This window comes from Vidua chalybeata, chromosome 1, assembly GCF_026979565.1.
Source record: "Vidua chalybeata isolate OUT-0048 chromosome 1, bVidCha1 merged haplotype, whole genome shotgun sequence".
Taxonomy (NCBI): domain Eukaryota; kingdom Metazoa; phylum Chordata; class Aves; order Passeriformes; family Viduidae; genus Vidua; species Vidua chalybeata.
Window position 1 is genome coordinate 49,277,131 of NC_071530.1, and position 15,057 is coordinate 49,292,187.

The following is a 15,057-nucleotide window of genomic DNA, read 5'->3' on the forward strand; positions in this document are numbered from 1 at the left end:
GATAGATATTGGCACGTTATTGTAAATATAGCACACGTAGTTTCTAGTATATAATGTTTGTAACATCCCACTGAGGGGCAGAGCCCTACACACTGCAGTGCAAGACAGACCTGCTGCAGGTCAGAGAGAAAATATTTTAGATAAGAAGAAATAAACAACCTTGAAAACCAGCAGAGACGAATTATGACTCCTTCTTTGGCAGTGGAGCTGAAAGACATAGACTTCACAATCTCGGGGTCATCTAAATATCACAGATCCTGACGGTGCTATTGAGAGTTGGATACTTGATGTATAAGCAAAAGAAATTTGTGAAGAAAGAAATAAAACTACTTCTAGAGATGAAATAATAAAGACAGTAATTAAACCAAGCCTACTGAGGAAAGACTGGGCTGTTGGCTTACAGGATATTTTACATGCAAATAGTGGAGTTTATACTTCAAGAAGATACTTGAAGTGGCAGCTTTTTTAGAGGGCAGCTTAAGCAACAGAGTGAAGGGTTTGGCCACAAGTAAGGTCTGAATTCAGACAGGCTACAACAGTTAAATTAACCATCACTTTTGATAGAAATTATGAGTCTTTAGGTGTAAAGTGACTCACAAAAATTTACTAGGCATCGAGTAAAAGTTCTGTTACAGCTTTTTCTTTTTCTTTTTCTTTCTTTTTCTATCAAGTTTTAAAGTGAATTCCCTGCTTTCATTTTAATCAGTGTCTGGATAGGGAAAGTCTCTGAGGGAGTACTCACTCATTTAGCGGAAATCAAGTGCTTCAGAAGTTACTGTCTTTCTCAGCTTTAATTCTGGTATTTCATAAGAGAGCAAAACATTTCTACTGCAGTAGGTACGTTTTAGTTTGTGCTAAAATAGTGTAGTATCCGATCAGTTTATACGTTACAGCTAGTGAGTCAACTTCTGTGTTCAAAATGTCAAAAACTTTCAGTCTTTGATTTCTTATGCAAGGCAGCTCTGTGTCCTTCCTACACCTTTTTGCCTTCCCCCGGCCTAAAAGGCACCTGACTTGTTAACATTTCAGTGCTGGACATAGTGCAGTGTGGTCCAAATAGCATGGCCTAAAGCAGTAACATAGTACAGATGTTGAAGAACAATAATGTTACGTACTTTTATTTTAAGCCTTGCTGTTCAGTCTTGAATCCTATTTTAGATGTTGACCATGTCATGAATTCTGCAGAACCTCATTATCTTTCTCTTCCCTTTTTACTGAGAAAATGGTGCTTTGTTTGCTAATAGGTTGTAGACTATTAAGTGTTGATTCAGAAGACTATTGAACGTGCCTTAGGAAGGATATAAAAAAAGTTAAATTGATGATTTTTAAAGTACAGTGATACTGCATCTTCAGTTTTCAGTAAGTTTGCTGAGAAATGTTCAGTAACATTTGGGAAATGTTACACATTTGTAACAAAAGAAAGTCCAATTGCAAGAATTTAGAAAGGACTAAATGATTTATTATACCATGTGGACTATGGTAATTTTACAGATACTGTAAAAATGTAAACTATGGCAAGATTTTCAGAAGCTGTCTTAAATTTTAATAGGTAAAAATTAGAAAAGTACCTGGGTTTACAGGAGACATTCTAGAGCTAGAAATGGGAATGAAGCTTTACTTGGGAGCAGAATTAGCTCAGTTGCTTATTTGAGCTTATTGCAGCTTTATTTGAAACCTGTTGTTAAGTATTATCTTTTACCCAGACAGTAGTAAGATAAACTGTAAGACTGTCTTTTCTTTGGGGTTAGGAAAATAACACTGGGGATACATTATTTTTTTTAATTAATCTTTTTTTGACATAGTCCTTCATGAAACTCTGGAGCAGAATGGATAAACTACTAATGTCATTAGAATAGGCCTGTATTAAATGTGGATAATTATTGTGGCATGTGCCATTGCCACTCCTAAATATTTCTTTTTTAAAAGTCTGTTAGGTCTAGTATTTTCTTCCTAATTTTTCTTCTTTTCTTTTATCCTATTCATTGAGGGTCATGTTTTAAAGACCAAATGCATACAGCAGAACAAAAAAAAAAACCCAAAAGCAGGTGTGAGCCTGTTACTGATGAATGGAATGTAGGAGAGCTGTATTTTGCTTTTCTTGTTGAAAAATTAGGGGAACTTTATTAAAATTTGAGATCAGATGAACAGCAAAATTTAACTGATAAATATTTGCCGTACTCCTGTTACTGACTCTTGCTCCCCTTACTTGCTGCCTTTTTGATATTTTTTTTTAAGACACTAGTTCACTGGAACTGCCTGAAAAAATAGCATGTGAAAGAATATGTTTGGTTTAAGAAGTCTGGGGGATTTTTGAACCAAGTTTTGTAGTTCTTCAAACACTGTTCTTGGTTTTTTTTTTTTTTTTTTTTTTATCTCATCCATCCCCTGTGAGGTTACTGCAGAAAAGTGAGTCTCTTCTGGTAGGAGTTTGAGATTTTGTTGATGAGCATCAGCATGTATTGCACACAAGAGAACCATTTGCCAGTGCTGTCATCAGTACAGTTGCTTCCTGCAGGAAGGCAAAGAGAAGCAAAAGAGGTAACATGAAGTAAAGTTAAATCCATCAGCAAGTGTCTTCACGTTACTTCTGTGCCTCCACTCTGGTCCCAGGCAGAGCCGTGCTCCATCACTGTGGGAAGCAGGCTTTTGTTTGGCCATGAGAATTTGTCTCCTAATGGTTTAGGATCCCAAGACCTGCTGTGGCACAGGGAAAATGCCAAGCAATGACACCTTTATGATAGATCTGAAAGTTCTTAGGTGCAATTTATCTGTCCAGCCATAGGTGTCTGGTGCCACTCAGGGTGCCTTGAAGTATCCACAGTAGTGAGCAGGCATGACACAAGAAGTGCAAGAGATCTGTGGCCTTCTGGAATGTCAGCTGGCCACCAGACAAGATGCCCAGGACTGTCTAAACTGGTTTTAGATGACTGTGCTTAGGCAAATGAATCCTGTCCTTTGTGTCAGGACAAACAGATTTGGACTGTATGGAATGCCTGATGTGTAAGGGATAAAGTCCTCACTAAATGATGTGGGGCATTGGCTTGAAGTATGGATTAGAGGGATCAGCTAACTTGATGCATGTTTAGTGCTTGCGGCTTCATTTTCATGCTTGACAGACGCTGTTGTAGGCCGCACCAGTTCATCTGGAATTGAGCTAATGATCCAGTCCCAGATGTTCCAAGTAATTGATGCAGTCTATGTTTGTAAGTCACTGAAGGGAGACTGGCAGTGGGTGTCTTGGTAGGCACAGAAAGGGAGAGTGACTTGGAAATTTAAAGAGTTCATCTACTTGGAGTTTCTTTGCTTAGGCCGGATTTTGCAATTTTCTCATAAATAATTTGTAGTGTGAAAGAGGAAGTGTCATCAGTAGGTAAAAACCAGTATTTGTTAGCAAAGCTGATCATGATCAGTTATTTAAGTAAAATTGATACAAATGTTTTGAACAGAAGTCACTTTAAAAGCAATTTATTAGATATGTAAATATTAAATTTACTGTGTTCTCTAGTTTGACTCTTATCACTCTACAGTAAAATACTGCAAGTTGGTATTTACAAACCTAGTTGTGTTAGATATCTAAGATATTGCTACTGAAAACAGTATCCAGATTTGCCTTTATTGCCAACTTTAGTTAAGTATTACTGCAGGGGATCCAGTTTTTTTGCCTTCATGGTGTCATTTGAGGATCTGCTTTAAGTCAGTTAACTTCTGATTTCCTACTGCTGAGTAGCACAGGTAGAATATAGATCTTGTATTTGTACTGCTGTGTAGGTGATACTGTGTTTAATTTTTCTGTTATTGACTATGACTAACAAAATGTTAGATACCAAAATGTCACATTAGTTATACGAATCTTCAAACCAGCTGAGGTGAAGGCTTGAGTTGCAGTAACAATAAATGTATTCTAATTTAACCTTTGAAAATATTTTTTATCTCTGGATATGAAAAACTTCAGATTTCTCTCTAGATTCTCCTTTTCACTGGATATATCTTTACATTTACTGGATACATAATTACCTTTACTGCTGTATAGGCAAATCACAGTAAGTAGATTGTTCTGAAGTTTAAAATATTGCAAGTACTAGAATGTTCTTTGAGTATCAAGTCTCATTATAAGTGTTTATGCTTTGATCTCTCTGAATACTTCAGAAAACATACATTACGTATTTGTGATCTGGCCCCCAAGAGTAATGCTACAAGGCAGGAAGATAGCACATATATCTTGTTTAATTTTAGTTCAAATGACATAGTTTGTTTCTTAAGAATTTTAGTGTTTAATGCTTTATGATAGTTCAAGTTTTGGTCTGTCTGCATGGATTTAAACTTTGAATAACTTTGGTAAATTTTAAGTTCTGAAAGTGTGGTGGACTTTGAGTTCTGATGTGTCCTGCAGGTTGGTTTGGAGGGTCTTTTACTGGAAAGATTTCTTAGACAACTCTTCAAAGATTTTGTAGAAATGCACAGCAGTTCATTGATAGCAGTTCACTTGGTGCACTGTACCTGCAGAACATCCTCTATGCTGCAGATCTCTGCCCTCCATTAGAAGAAAAAACTTGTAATGCTTCGATTTTGAATCCTGAGTCCCTAGCTCTGTGAAGGTAAAAACAACCTTTTCTTGAATTTTTTTCTTCCCCTACTTCAAAGCTGCTCATCAGGAAGAGAGCTTGTACCAGAGTGAGAGCATTTGTTGCTCATCAGGTTTCTTCAGAAGCTTTTGTCAGTACAACATTCCAGGCTCTTCTCTGTATCCTATGCTTACCTCCAAAACTCCTTATCCACTATGGTTTAAAATACTACATATCAAGTACATGAACAGTGTTGTGAGATTTAACTGAGGCTTAGTGTCTTTAATTTATTGTGTTTTCCCTCTAATATGTTCTGTGGGTTGCTAGCAATTCATACAACTTTTTATTTTTAGTACTTTGGAGCTTTGTTTTAAAACACTATTTGGATAATACTTTCTCAGCTGTCAGGTATATTTGCATACATAAAATTTGATACTCTGAAAGTGTTAAAATTACCTAGAATGAAAATTATCCAGCCATTTTACAATGAAAAAAGTTTGCATCTATCAGATGGCTTTGTTTTGAAATACCGATTACATTTAGGCTATTATGACTTCTGTTGTAGAGATACATTTTGTTTGTAGACTGCATAAAACTAACATTAGAGGCACAGTTTGATACTGAAATAGAGCAATCCCCATGCTCTCTGTGTTGGCTGTCAGGAGCTCCATCCCTGCTCCCTTGGCCAGCCAAAGGCACGGTAGTAAAATCAGATTGAGCGGAACTGCTCCTTGATTATGCCCTGGGGAGCAACACTTACAACTGGAGCTGGGCTTCTCCATGCTGAAGTACATGGAAATGCTTTTACAGGAGCTACCAGCAAGTGGATCTTTGCAGATGAATGAGAGTGCATGGAAGGCACATTGTAGGGGAAGCAAATATAATGCTCTGTTTTCATGAAGTGCTATAAATACAGACTTCAGGTTTTGGATCTTCACAGTGTAAATCTTATTTCTGAAAATGGAGTGTCCCTAAAGATCATTTGGGATTTTGATGTTAAATCTTAGGGAAATAAAAGTGTAAAGGCCTAAAAGGATGGGAAAAACCTCTGGTTTCTTTAAGACAGTGTGAAATTTTCCTGCTTATGTTTATTTAAAAAACAAACAAATCCAGAACAAAAGAGACTCAGCTGCATTATCACTTTTGCATTATTAGAATTCAAACAGATAATTTTCAGCCATTAATTTTACATGCTTATGGTACTGTGCTGTTATTTTGGAACACTTCAAATAACTGAACAGTAATTTTTAATTTATTTTAACATAAACTATGAAAAGTCTGGTTAAGAATACCCTTATATCAGTGGTTTAAATCAGTTCTGTGTATCTTAAAAAAAAACCACATTTATTTTAAAAAGATGAATTTTATAGGGACTGAAAGACTGCATAAAACTATTTCATCATGTATATTTTTAATCCATTGTTAGCAATCTTCTAAATGTATGAAAAAATACTCTTTAACTAAATTAATTAACTAAAGTAATTTGACAGTATTACCAAGAACATTATTTAATGTAGCCTGTAATATACATAGCACGTCAATAGGTCAAAACATTTGCCTTTGCATTTTTTTCTGAAATTCTATTTGCACATTTTGGGGTTGAGCAATAACTTGTAAAATTGCCCATCTTTGGTATTCCTTCTTAATGAATTGTTTGGTAAAAATAAAATTCTTTTATCTGAGTCACTGGTTCCCAAAGTACATAGTTGTTTGGGGTTGTGTAGATTTTTCTTGATTAGGAGATTTTGCATAAATGAGCAAATGCGCACGTTCTGTTTTTAAGATTGTATTGCAAATAACTTTATTGTTTCAAAGGTTTGTGTAATATTTGCATATCAGTGCAGCATTGTAGAGCTGTTGGGTAGTAGCATGAAAGTCTGGCCTGTTACTTCATCAGATTTGAAAGTGCAGCAACAGAACCATTTTTATTGGCAAAGCCTGTTCACTTTTAGTCTGTTTTCATGATTTAATGAAAACACATGTTAGTGTTGATCTGATCATGCTGTTCAAAAATCTGCAAGATATTTTTAATTTAAAATTACCTGTAATGCTGCAGGTATCCTAGGTATTAACCCTTGCCATTTACCCTTCCATGACAGTGTTTAAGTCATTTTACTTAATCTGGGCTTTGTGTTAGTGGTTTTCCTTGCTTGAAATCTTAATGTCTGGGTCTGTTTAAGATAGTGAGAGTAAAAGCATCAGGAATCAAAATGTATTCTGGCTCAGCCCGTATGCTGAGCGGGAGTGCTGTTTCCATGGCAACACACAGGCCAGTGAGGGGGAAGGCTGATGCTTTTTCCTTCGATTTGGAGAGTTTACAGATCCAAACAATTACTCTTACCAAGATTAACTTAAAATCAGTGTTTGTAAGAGAGGAGGAAATAATGAAAATTGTTAATATGCATCTGTATTTTTCTTGTGGTGGTTTATTTCTTTGATCATGGAGATTCATTAGTGCAAAACACAGCTTTTGGCAAATGCTAGAAAAATGTGCTAACCATAGCAGCAGTGATCTTGGACACATTAAATGCAGGGTGTTCTGACATTCGATGGTGCTGCCAGTGCTGCTGGACAAAAACCCTGCCTTCCTCTGGGAAGCTACATTGTTAAATATAGTTGACATTTCCCTGGGAGCAAGTTCTGAATAAGCAAAGGGTAAACAGTTAACCGTTCCAGAGATGATGAAGTTTTGCAATTAAAATTTTTGTGGCTTTTTTTTTTTTTAAACAAATGGCAGGTTTTAAAGCAGGTAATATGCTATATTGGTCTTTCATTGCTGTAGTACAGCTGTGTCTCAGCCTCGCCCATTTTATTTATTACAGGAACCATAGGCTGGATGTTTTCTGTGCTCAAGCTTATAGATAAATCCTTCTTTCCTAAGTGGGTGCAGAAAATATTATGTTCGACTGTTGGAATATGTTGGGGTTCTTTTAAGGCATAATATTTTGAATTGAGACTGTTTAGTCACTAGACATTAATTTCTTTCATGAATAAAAATACACAAACCTGAAATTATAGGAAAGAGGAGTGCAAGCCCCGGAATATTGTCTACCTGTCTAATTTTTTAAACGAAGGATTGGAATAGTGGCAAATACCATGTGTGGGAATGAATTTATTTGCATGGAGAATTTTCACCTTTTCCTCTGGCGTTGGCTCCCAGAAGATGATGTCACCTTGCAGCTCATTGGTTGTGCAGCACCTAGTGCAGGGAAGGGAGAGAAAGATGCCGGCACAAATCTCAGTGGTGGATCTAGGGTGTTTGCGAGCACATTTTGATAGAATCTTTGATTAGTATTAAGAATTTACTGCATGTGGCCATGTGAGGTGCTGGGTCCGTCCTAGGGTGAGGGGATTGAAGAGCTATCAGAGGAATGAGGCGACTGATCTGCAAGAGGATCTGTGATTGTAAGTTGAAAAATCTGGGTGGAAGGAAGGAGACAGGGAGTGCTAGTTAGACACATTGTAGGAGGATGTATAGCAGAAAATGCATGCATGAGTGAAAGAAGGAAAAGGAGAAGCATTTTTCTTCATTAGACCAGTATGATAAAGATTATATTAAGGGCTTTCCTTTTGGGAAAATATTAAGAAATTATTAAAAAAATTCAGTCTGTGCAAAGATATTTTTCCTTTGTGGGAGTGGATGTGTAGGATTCGTTTTTTTATGCTCAGTTCTACTGTGGTTAATTATGAAGGCAAAATAATATTTTATAAGAACTTGACATGTGGAAAATGCTGTTTATCTCCCATTGTCATTTTATTCCTAGATCAGAGACAGGACAAATTGATAATACTTGTTTTTATTTATGCATTTTGTGAATTTCTGTGAAATGTGAAGGAAAATAGTTTGTTAGGAAATGAAAATACATCCATTCTAATAGCTCTATTTTTATTTAACATATCGTTTTCTAGACAAAAGCTTTGATGATGAAGAGTCAGTGGATGGAAATAGGCCATCGTCAGCTGCTTCAGCCTTCAAGGTTCCAGCACCTAAAAAGCCAGGAAATCCTTCAAACAGTGCAAGAAAGCCAGGATCAGCTGGTGGGCCTAAGGTTGGAGGTAATGTAAAGCTATTCAGATTCTAATCAGTGTTCCCAGAAACCTTGGCAGAGCAGGCACAAAACAGAGAACTTTGGAAGGTGATGTTTAATTCATGACTGCAGTATTTTTGCAGAGCTGAGAACAGTAAGGGACCCTGTTTTATGTAATTATTAATCTGTAAAGGTGTGTGCATATCTGTCTGTTTTTGTGAATGTACACTGAGCTTATAAAGGTCTCTCATAAATAAAATTAATGTCTGGAGATAGCATTTGTGTTGGTGAAATCAATATATAGATAGGTATGTGTGTGTATATATATACGTATGCGTGTCTCTGCTGGAATCCACACTGCATTTATTGTATATATAAATATCCTGTGAAATTCTGGAGAAGGTCTGTGTAGATGAAATTTTTACTGTAGGTCTGCACTGTTTCACGTGGCTCAAAAGGATTAGCCATCACCCAGAGCCCTCATCAGAGGTGTATGATACATCTGAATGACTTTTATTATTATTATTCTAACTGTCAGTATTGTGAAATTGGTTGTGAAAGATAAAAAATGAGGGCCAAAACCCCTGGCAGGATTTTTCTGCATGGTATGGCTATAAAGCAGTGTAATGAGGAATGCTTAGTAATTATGATCTTAGAACAGGGAAATCCGCATTTTTTTAGGGCGGGGGTAGTCTAACAAAAGCACCTGTTTACTGTTAAAGAAGTGGCTGCTTTTTTGATGGTTCATGTACACATTCAGAAAAAAAATACGTAATTCTGTGGAAATACACCATACTTCAGGTACAGGTTTTTTATGAATTAGTAGTTCTTCTAGTAAGGAGTTTTTCTAAGAGTATTTTTTCCATGTTCCTATTCATGTAATCTCATATGTGATCTGCAAAGCAAATAGAAAATTTGGAAGAAGATATACATGGCAAACAAGCTGCCTTAAATATTTTTACATTAGTAAGATACTGCTAATGTTTTGAAAATTTATTGGTTTTCAGTAGTGATCTTAAGAATTCCTAATAAATTGAAAAGATTTCCATAGGGCTGGATCAGCACTGTCATAGTGTAACTGAGAATTGATAGGAATATATATCAGAATAGTATCAGAAAATACCACTTAAAAGACTCCATAAAGGAAATTATCTCATTGATATTTATTACTGTTGTTATTATTGCACATATTAATTGTTATAAATAAGTAAATATAAATAAATAATTATAATGTAATCTTCTTTAACCTGAAGCATGGTGTTTTTTGCATGCAAGACTTAACATACATAGTACCAGAACTGAATGCTTAGGATGGGCTTTCAATATGGGCTTTTAATAATATTTTACTAAATATAGATAGTTTTTAATGTAACTTTTTTTACATGTAGGCTTTCACTTTACATGCTCTGCAGTAAAAACATGGAGATACAAAGTGAAGGGAGATAAGAACAAAATAACCACTTACTGATTTTTCAGTCTATCTAAAAATACAGTAGTAAAGCAGATTAAAACCCCAAAAATTAGTACATTGTTTTTTCTCTTTTTCCTATATTGCCAAACTTAATTAAAAATAAGCATGCCAAAACCAGAGTAGTTCAGTCATTCCTTGCTTTATACCATCTCCTTTCAACTGTGGAAAATACTGGCGTGTGTTTACATACCCACCTATTTCCCTTCTTTTTTTATTCTGTAGGGTGTCTGTAGTCAGTATTTTAATACAGTATTTACAAATCCTGCATCTCCTAGCCTAATCAAGAACATTAGTGTAGATGCCAAATACATTTCTTAAACAATAAGGTCATAGCCTCTTCTAGAAGTGAGGAGTTTCCTGTAATAATCTTCATATGAACAATGACACTAGGTTAGACAAGAGGCCTGGGCAGTCCACTGTCCCATCTGACAGTGGTCAGAAACAACTGCTAGAGACATGTACAAGAACAGGAGAAGTGTCTAGAGGCACTCTGTCATTATGGGACAAAATGCTGGTTTTAGAAAGCTTTATTCCACAGAGAACCATGATCTTTGGAGAGCCTGGTTAAGGCATCCTATTCTGTTTATCCTAGAAACTTCCTGATCTTTATGACTACAACAAAACCTCGATGCTCTTTCACATCCAGTTTCTGTAGGATCTATTTTGCACATGCCTAAAGGACACCTGAGATTTTTCTCCAGCCTCAAAATCACCATCTCCATGGAGTAAATTTATAGTTATGGAAGTTGTTTGCTCTTGCTGATGTAGTAAGAATCTGCTGTATCCTACAGTCCCAAATCCTTGTGCTCACCACTGCATTCCAAGTCAATAGTCAGTGGGCGTGCCATTTCTCGCCTTTTCCTCATAAGCTCTGGATGGGTATTTCAGGCTTTCACTGCTTACCTCGTGCTTCTGCCACATGTTGGGCCTGCTTGTCCCTTTTCTCTGACTCTCAAATATCCATTAATCCATATTCAGAAGTTGCAGTTCAGGCTTGGAGGAAGAACTAGCAGCAGCTCCTTTAACTGTGTTGCTTTTTATCTCCCTTCCACAAAAATCTCCAAAGTCATGTAAGTGACCTGCAGTTGAAGCAAGTTTTTACTGCACTTTCTCCTCTTCAGTCTTCTGTGACCAGGCAGAATTCGTGCAGATAGAAATTGGGTTGAGCAAAGTCTGAGACTACTGCAAGTTCCATTTACTTAAACTGCCTTTTATATTTTAAAGGATCCCAGAGATCCTTTTCATAGAATGTTGCTTGACAGAGGTGTATTTTCCTATTAGCTGTAGGTGGCAAAGTACAGGTTTTTTCCTAGGTCCAGAAGGGATTTGAGGCTACTCTGTCTTGATGCCAAGAAAATTGAACTCCTTAGCCATGCTGCTGGCTTTCTTACCTGCTGACACCTGTTGAATTACACCTCAGATGCCTGTGTGCTTGGCTTTTCATTATCTATGTCATGGAGATAGTTCTAAAGGATGAAATGGGTGAAATGGGTAATTCTGCCACTGCCCAGATATGCTGTTCAAGTGAAAGGACCCGTCTGATAATTAAAAAAAAAGAATTTCTCAGTTTTGGGCATTTTCATTTAATGTAGGAAATGTGCTTTGGTGGCTTTGGAAGTGCAACATAATCATCCAGGAAGGCAGGTGAAACAGTATTTATATGAGCAGTGTCCTGCTTAGCCTGGAATTCTTTCTCCTTGTGCTGGGAATGACTGTGCCAGACATTTTCCTATTGGCAGTCAGGATGGGAAGGCTTGTGGAACTTGTGGATTTGCTGACAGGCATGATCAAGCCTACTGAAGACAGCTTGCCAAAAAAGTTCCAGATCAGGCAGCCACAGTGGTTTCCTGCCCTGGGAGTAATAAATCCAGCAGGCTGTTTCTCCTCTGGCTTTTCTGCTTGGAGATGTTCAGACACTGAGCTTCTTGATAGTGATGAATGAGAAGTGACAGGTCTTCCACTTAATGGGACAGTGCTTTGTTTGGCATATTTCTTATTCCATGGTCAATACACTTTGCCAAGTTAGACCTTTGCCAGCAAGCACACAGCTGATCTACTTACTTCTGATACACTTGCTTTCAGCTCTTCATTCGGGTGGTGGAGCCTCTGGAAATACCTCTTTGCTCTAAAGTCTTCTCGCTGAGGGTGTGCACTCTGTGTTCTGCCCTTGCAGAAATGGATACTCAGGGGCTTTCTCTTGGCAGTATGGCTCAAGCAGCTTTTTAATCGTAAGGGACACCATAATTTACAGTAGAAAAGGACTTGAGTATGTCAGCCAAATGAGCTATATTCCTGTCCCTGTGCTGTTCAAGATCTCTTATAGGTCTTTGGCAAGTTCTCTTGCAAATGTGAAAGCCCTGTTCCAAGTCTTCTAGGGAATTGCCTGCTTGTATACCATTTCAAAGCTTTATGTAATCTTAAGTGTTAGCAGGAAACCACAGGCTGCCTTAACAAGAAGTCTGGCATCCTCTCTTTTCCCAAAATGTCAGTTTAGGTCAGTACTCTTCAAAGTAGATTAAATGTAGAAATGGTGATTCTTCAAGAGAGCCATTTGGCATTTGGAAGAAATGCTTGCTGATGAAATATAATCATGACAGAAGTTTCTGTTAACTTTCTTTTGAATTGTTTTACAGAAATCTCTGTGGGGCTGGAGCATTAGTCTTAGTGTTGTGATTTGAAACAAGGTGAACTTCATGCTTTTTGCAGTGTTTCCTGCAGGAAGATACTGCATGGTGTATTTTTATCTGTATTTCATTGGAGTTTTTTTTAATCTTTAGTACATTGGTGGGCTGGCAATATTATGTATTGGTTATTGTTTTACACTGACAATATTGTTACACTTTTTGATGTATCTAATGTATCTGTAGAAATCAAGTAACTGGAAAACCTGGTTGAACCAGGTGAACAGTTTGGCAGTAGAAGGCTGCGAGAACTATAGTTACACCATGAAGGAACTGTAGGAAGCTGTTCCCAGCTTTAGGAAATTTTAAGTTAGGTTTTTGTATGTGTCATTATGCTTTTTTTCCCTTCTCAATAAGACATACAGGTTTTTGTTAAAAAGTATTAAAATGGTGCTTATTTGCTTTTTTTGGCTTGATTTCCTAGCAGAAGACATTTGGAAGCCTTTAGAGGCTTTAGTAGGACAAAATTTAAATGAAAAGGCCCTGTGTAAAACAAATCTGAGACAGAAAGATAGGTGAATCCTCAGCCAGTTGAAGCTAACCTCATTAGAACTACGTGCTGTAGTTAAAAAACATTAGTGTTGAAAGGGCTTCAGTAATTGTGGAACTGTAAATACACATGGTTAGTGAATGGACTTGAAACAAGATAGATTCACGCTCACTGTATCGATTATCTCCAGACTCAAGAGAGTTCTATGTTCACTTGTACAAAACAGAAAAAATAATTCATAATAATTAATGCCCACAAGGGTTTCTTTTTTTTTTTAATTGAATTCTGCAGAAAGAAAGTTCATTAATGTCTCCTCTATTATTCTTCTTAGCCCTCATTAAGTGATTTCTAAAGTGCTCTATTTGTTGTGCAAAATAAACCAGGATTTTTTGGTTTTCCTTGTTCTACCCTGGTCCTTTGTATGATGTAAAGCTGCACTGAAGTAATATCAGTCAGCAAAGCACCCCTGACATTCTGTGGCACTTTGTTTCCTTTTTGATTTCCAGGTGGTGGTAAAATTCAAGGATTTTTCTTCAACATCCCAGCTAAAAAGTCTTTTTGTCATTTTGAGCAGCCTTAGAGATTAGCCTTGGGTATCAGAGTCTGAATCAGAGAATTTGTTGCAGAATGCCTGTTTGCTTCCTTTTTCCCACAGTTAATGTCAATTCACTTCCATCCCAAGAGATCCTTGCCCATGGAATTGCTGGTTTGCAATCCTGTGGTCATGAACTGCAGCTATTTTAATCTAATCCAGAGTTCAGAGAGGAAAGAGGACTTTCAACTTTCTGTGTCTTCTGAGAGTTACTGGATTTTGTTGTTGTTTATTCCCCTGAATGACACTTGATGTTAGGGTTCCCTTCCATACAATCAGTGCTCTGTTCTCCTTGGACCATTATAAATGGTTGTGCAATCTCTGGGGTTTCCATTTGTGTAGTAAATACTTTCCTTTGCAACTCTCTTCAGCAGGGGAATTGAAAAACACCTTAATAAGGAATCTGAATGAAAACAAACATGATAAATTATGAATATATATATGTATTCACACCTATACATATATCTTCAGAAAATATGTATATGTGTCCATAGCACTGTTCATTGGTCTATGTGTTCTGTGTGTCACCCAAGTGATAGTTCATACTACCCTGTTTTTCACTAAATTTCTGGAAGTTTCAGTTAAATTGTAGGATTCATTATGTTGATATAAGCATGATACTATATCAGACAGTCTTTTCTCAAAAGGCTCATAATCTGGAAGTCCGCTTATAAATGGATAAAATAGGGAGAGAGTGCCAGTGGAGCACGAATGAAGAGGTCTGGAGATAAAAGCACACCGCAAGATGTAGCCCAGCCTGCTTGTGACATCTCTGCCTGGGGTTCTGGTCCCAGACATCTTACTGGCAATCGTGGTTGTACCAGACAGTGAAGAGAATAAGGAAGACAACCCACGCCCCCCCGCCATGTTTAGCTGCTGACACTGAGTACTGATTATTTGAAGCAGTAGGAAGGGGAAGCAATTTGTTTGTATTTTCATGCGGGTTAAACTAGAAGGAAAAAGAGGGAGGAGGAAGATGGACTAAAATCAGCTGATCCTGCAACTTGGAGTCTTTATGGACTGTGACTGTGTTGAAGAGTAAGCAAAGACAACCATTCCAAAATGTTCCTGCATTGCTGCTTTGTGGAGTAGCAGGTGTGATTCCTCTTCATAGGGTGGTGTGTTGGTGTGTGGGAGAAGAATCTTAATAAACCTGTTTGATTTCTTTTGACAATGGTATATGCTTTCAAACAGAGAAGCAGGGAATGGAAATTATTTTTGTAATGTAAGTAT

At 37.1% G+C, this 15,057-nt stretch overlaps 1 protein-coding gene across 11 annotated transcripts in view; it reads left to right on the top strand.

Moving 5' to 3' along the window:
* Window positions 1-15,057, top strand: part of CLASP2 (cytoplasmic linker associated protein 2) — a 144,254-nt gene that overhangs the window by 49,105 nt on the left and 80,092 nt on the right. For 7 of the 11 annotated variants that reach the window (XM_053966418.1, XM_053966426.1, XM_053966435.1 and 4 more), the window contains exon 8: window positions 8,472-8,618. In XM_053966418.1, coding sequence (XP_053822393.1) covers window positions 8,472-8,618 — 147 coding nt within the window. Of the gene's footprint in view, window positions 1-7,889; window positions 7,968-8,471; window positions 8,619-15,057 lie in introns of those variants that run through there. The other 4 variants (XM_053966470.1, XM_053966480.1, XM_053966490.1 and 1 more) reach the window with 1 other exon arrangement.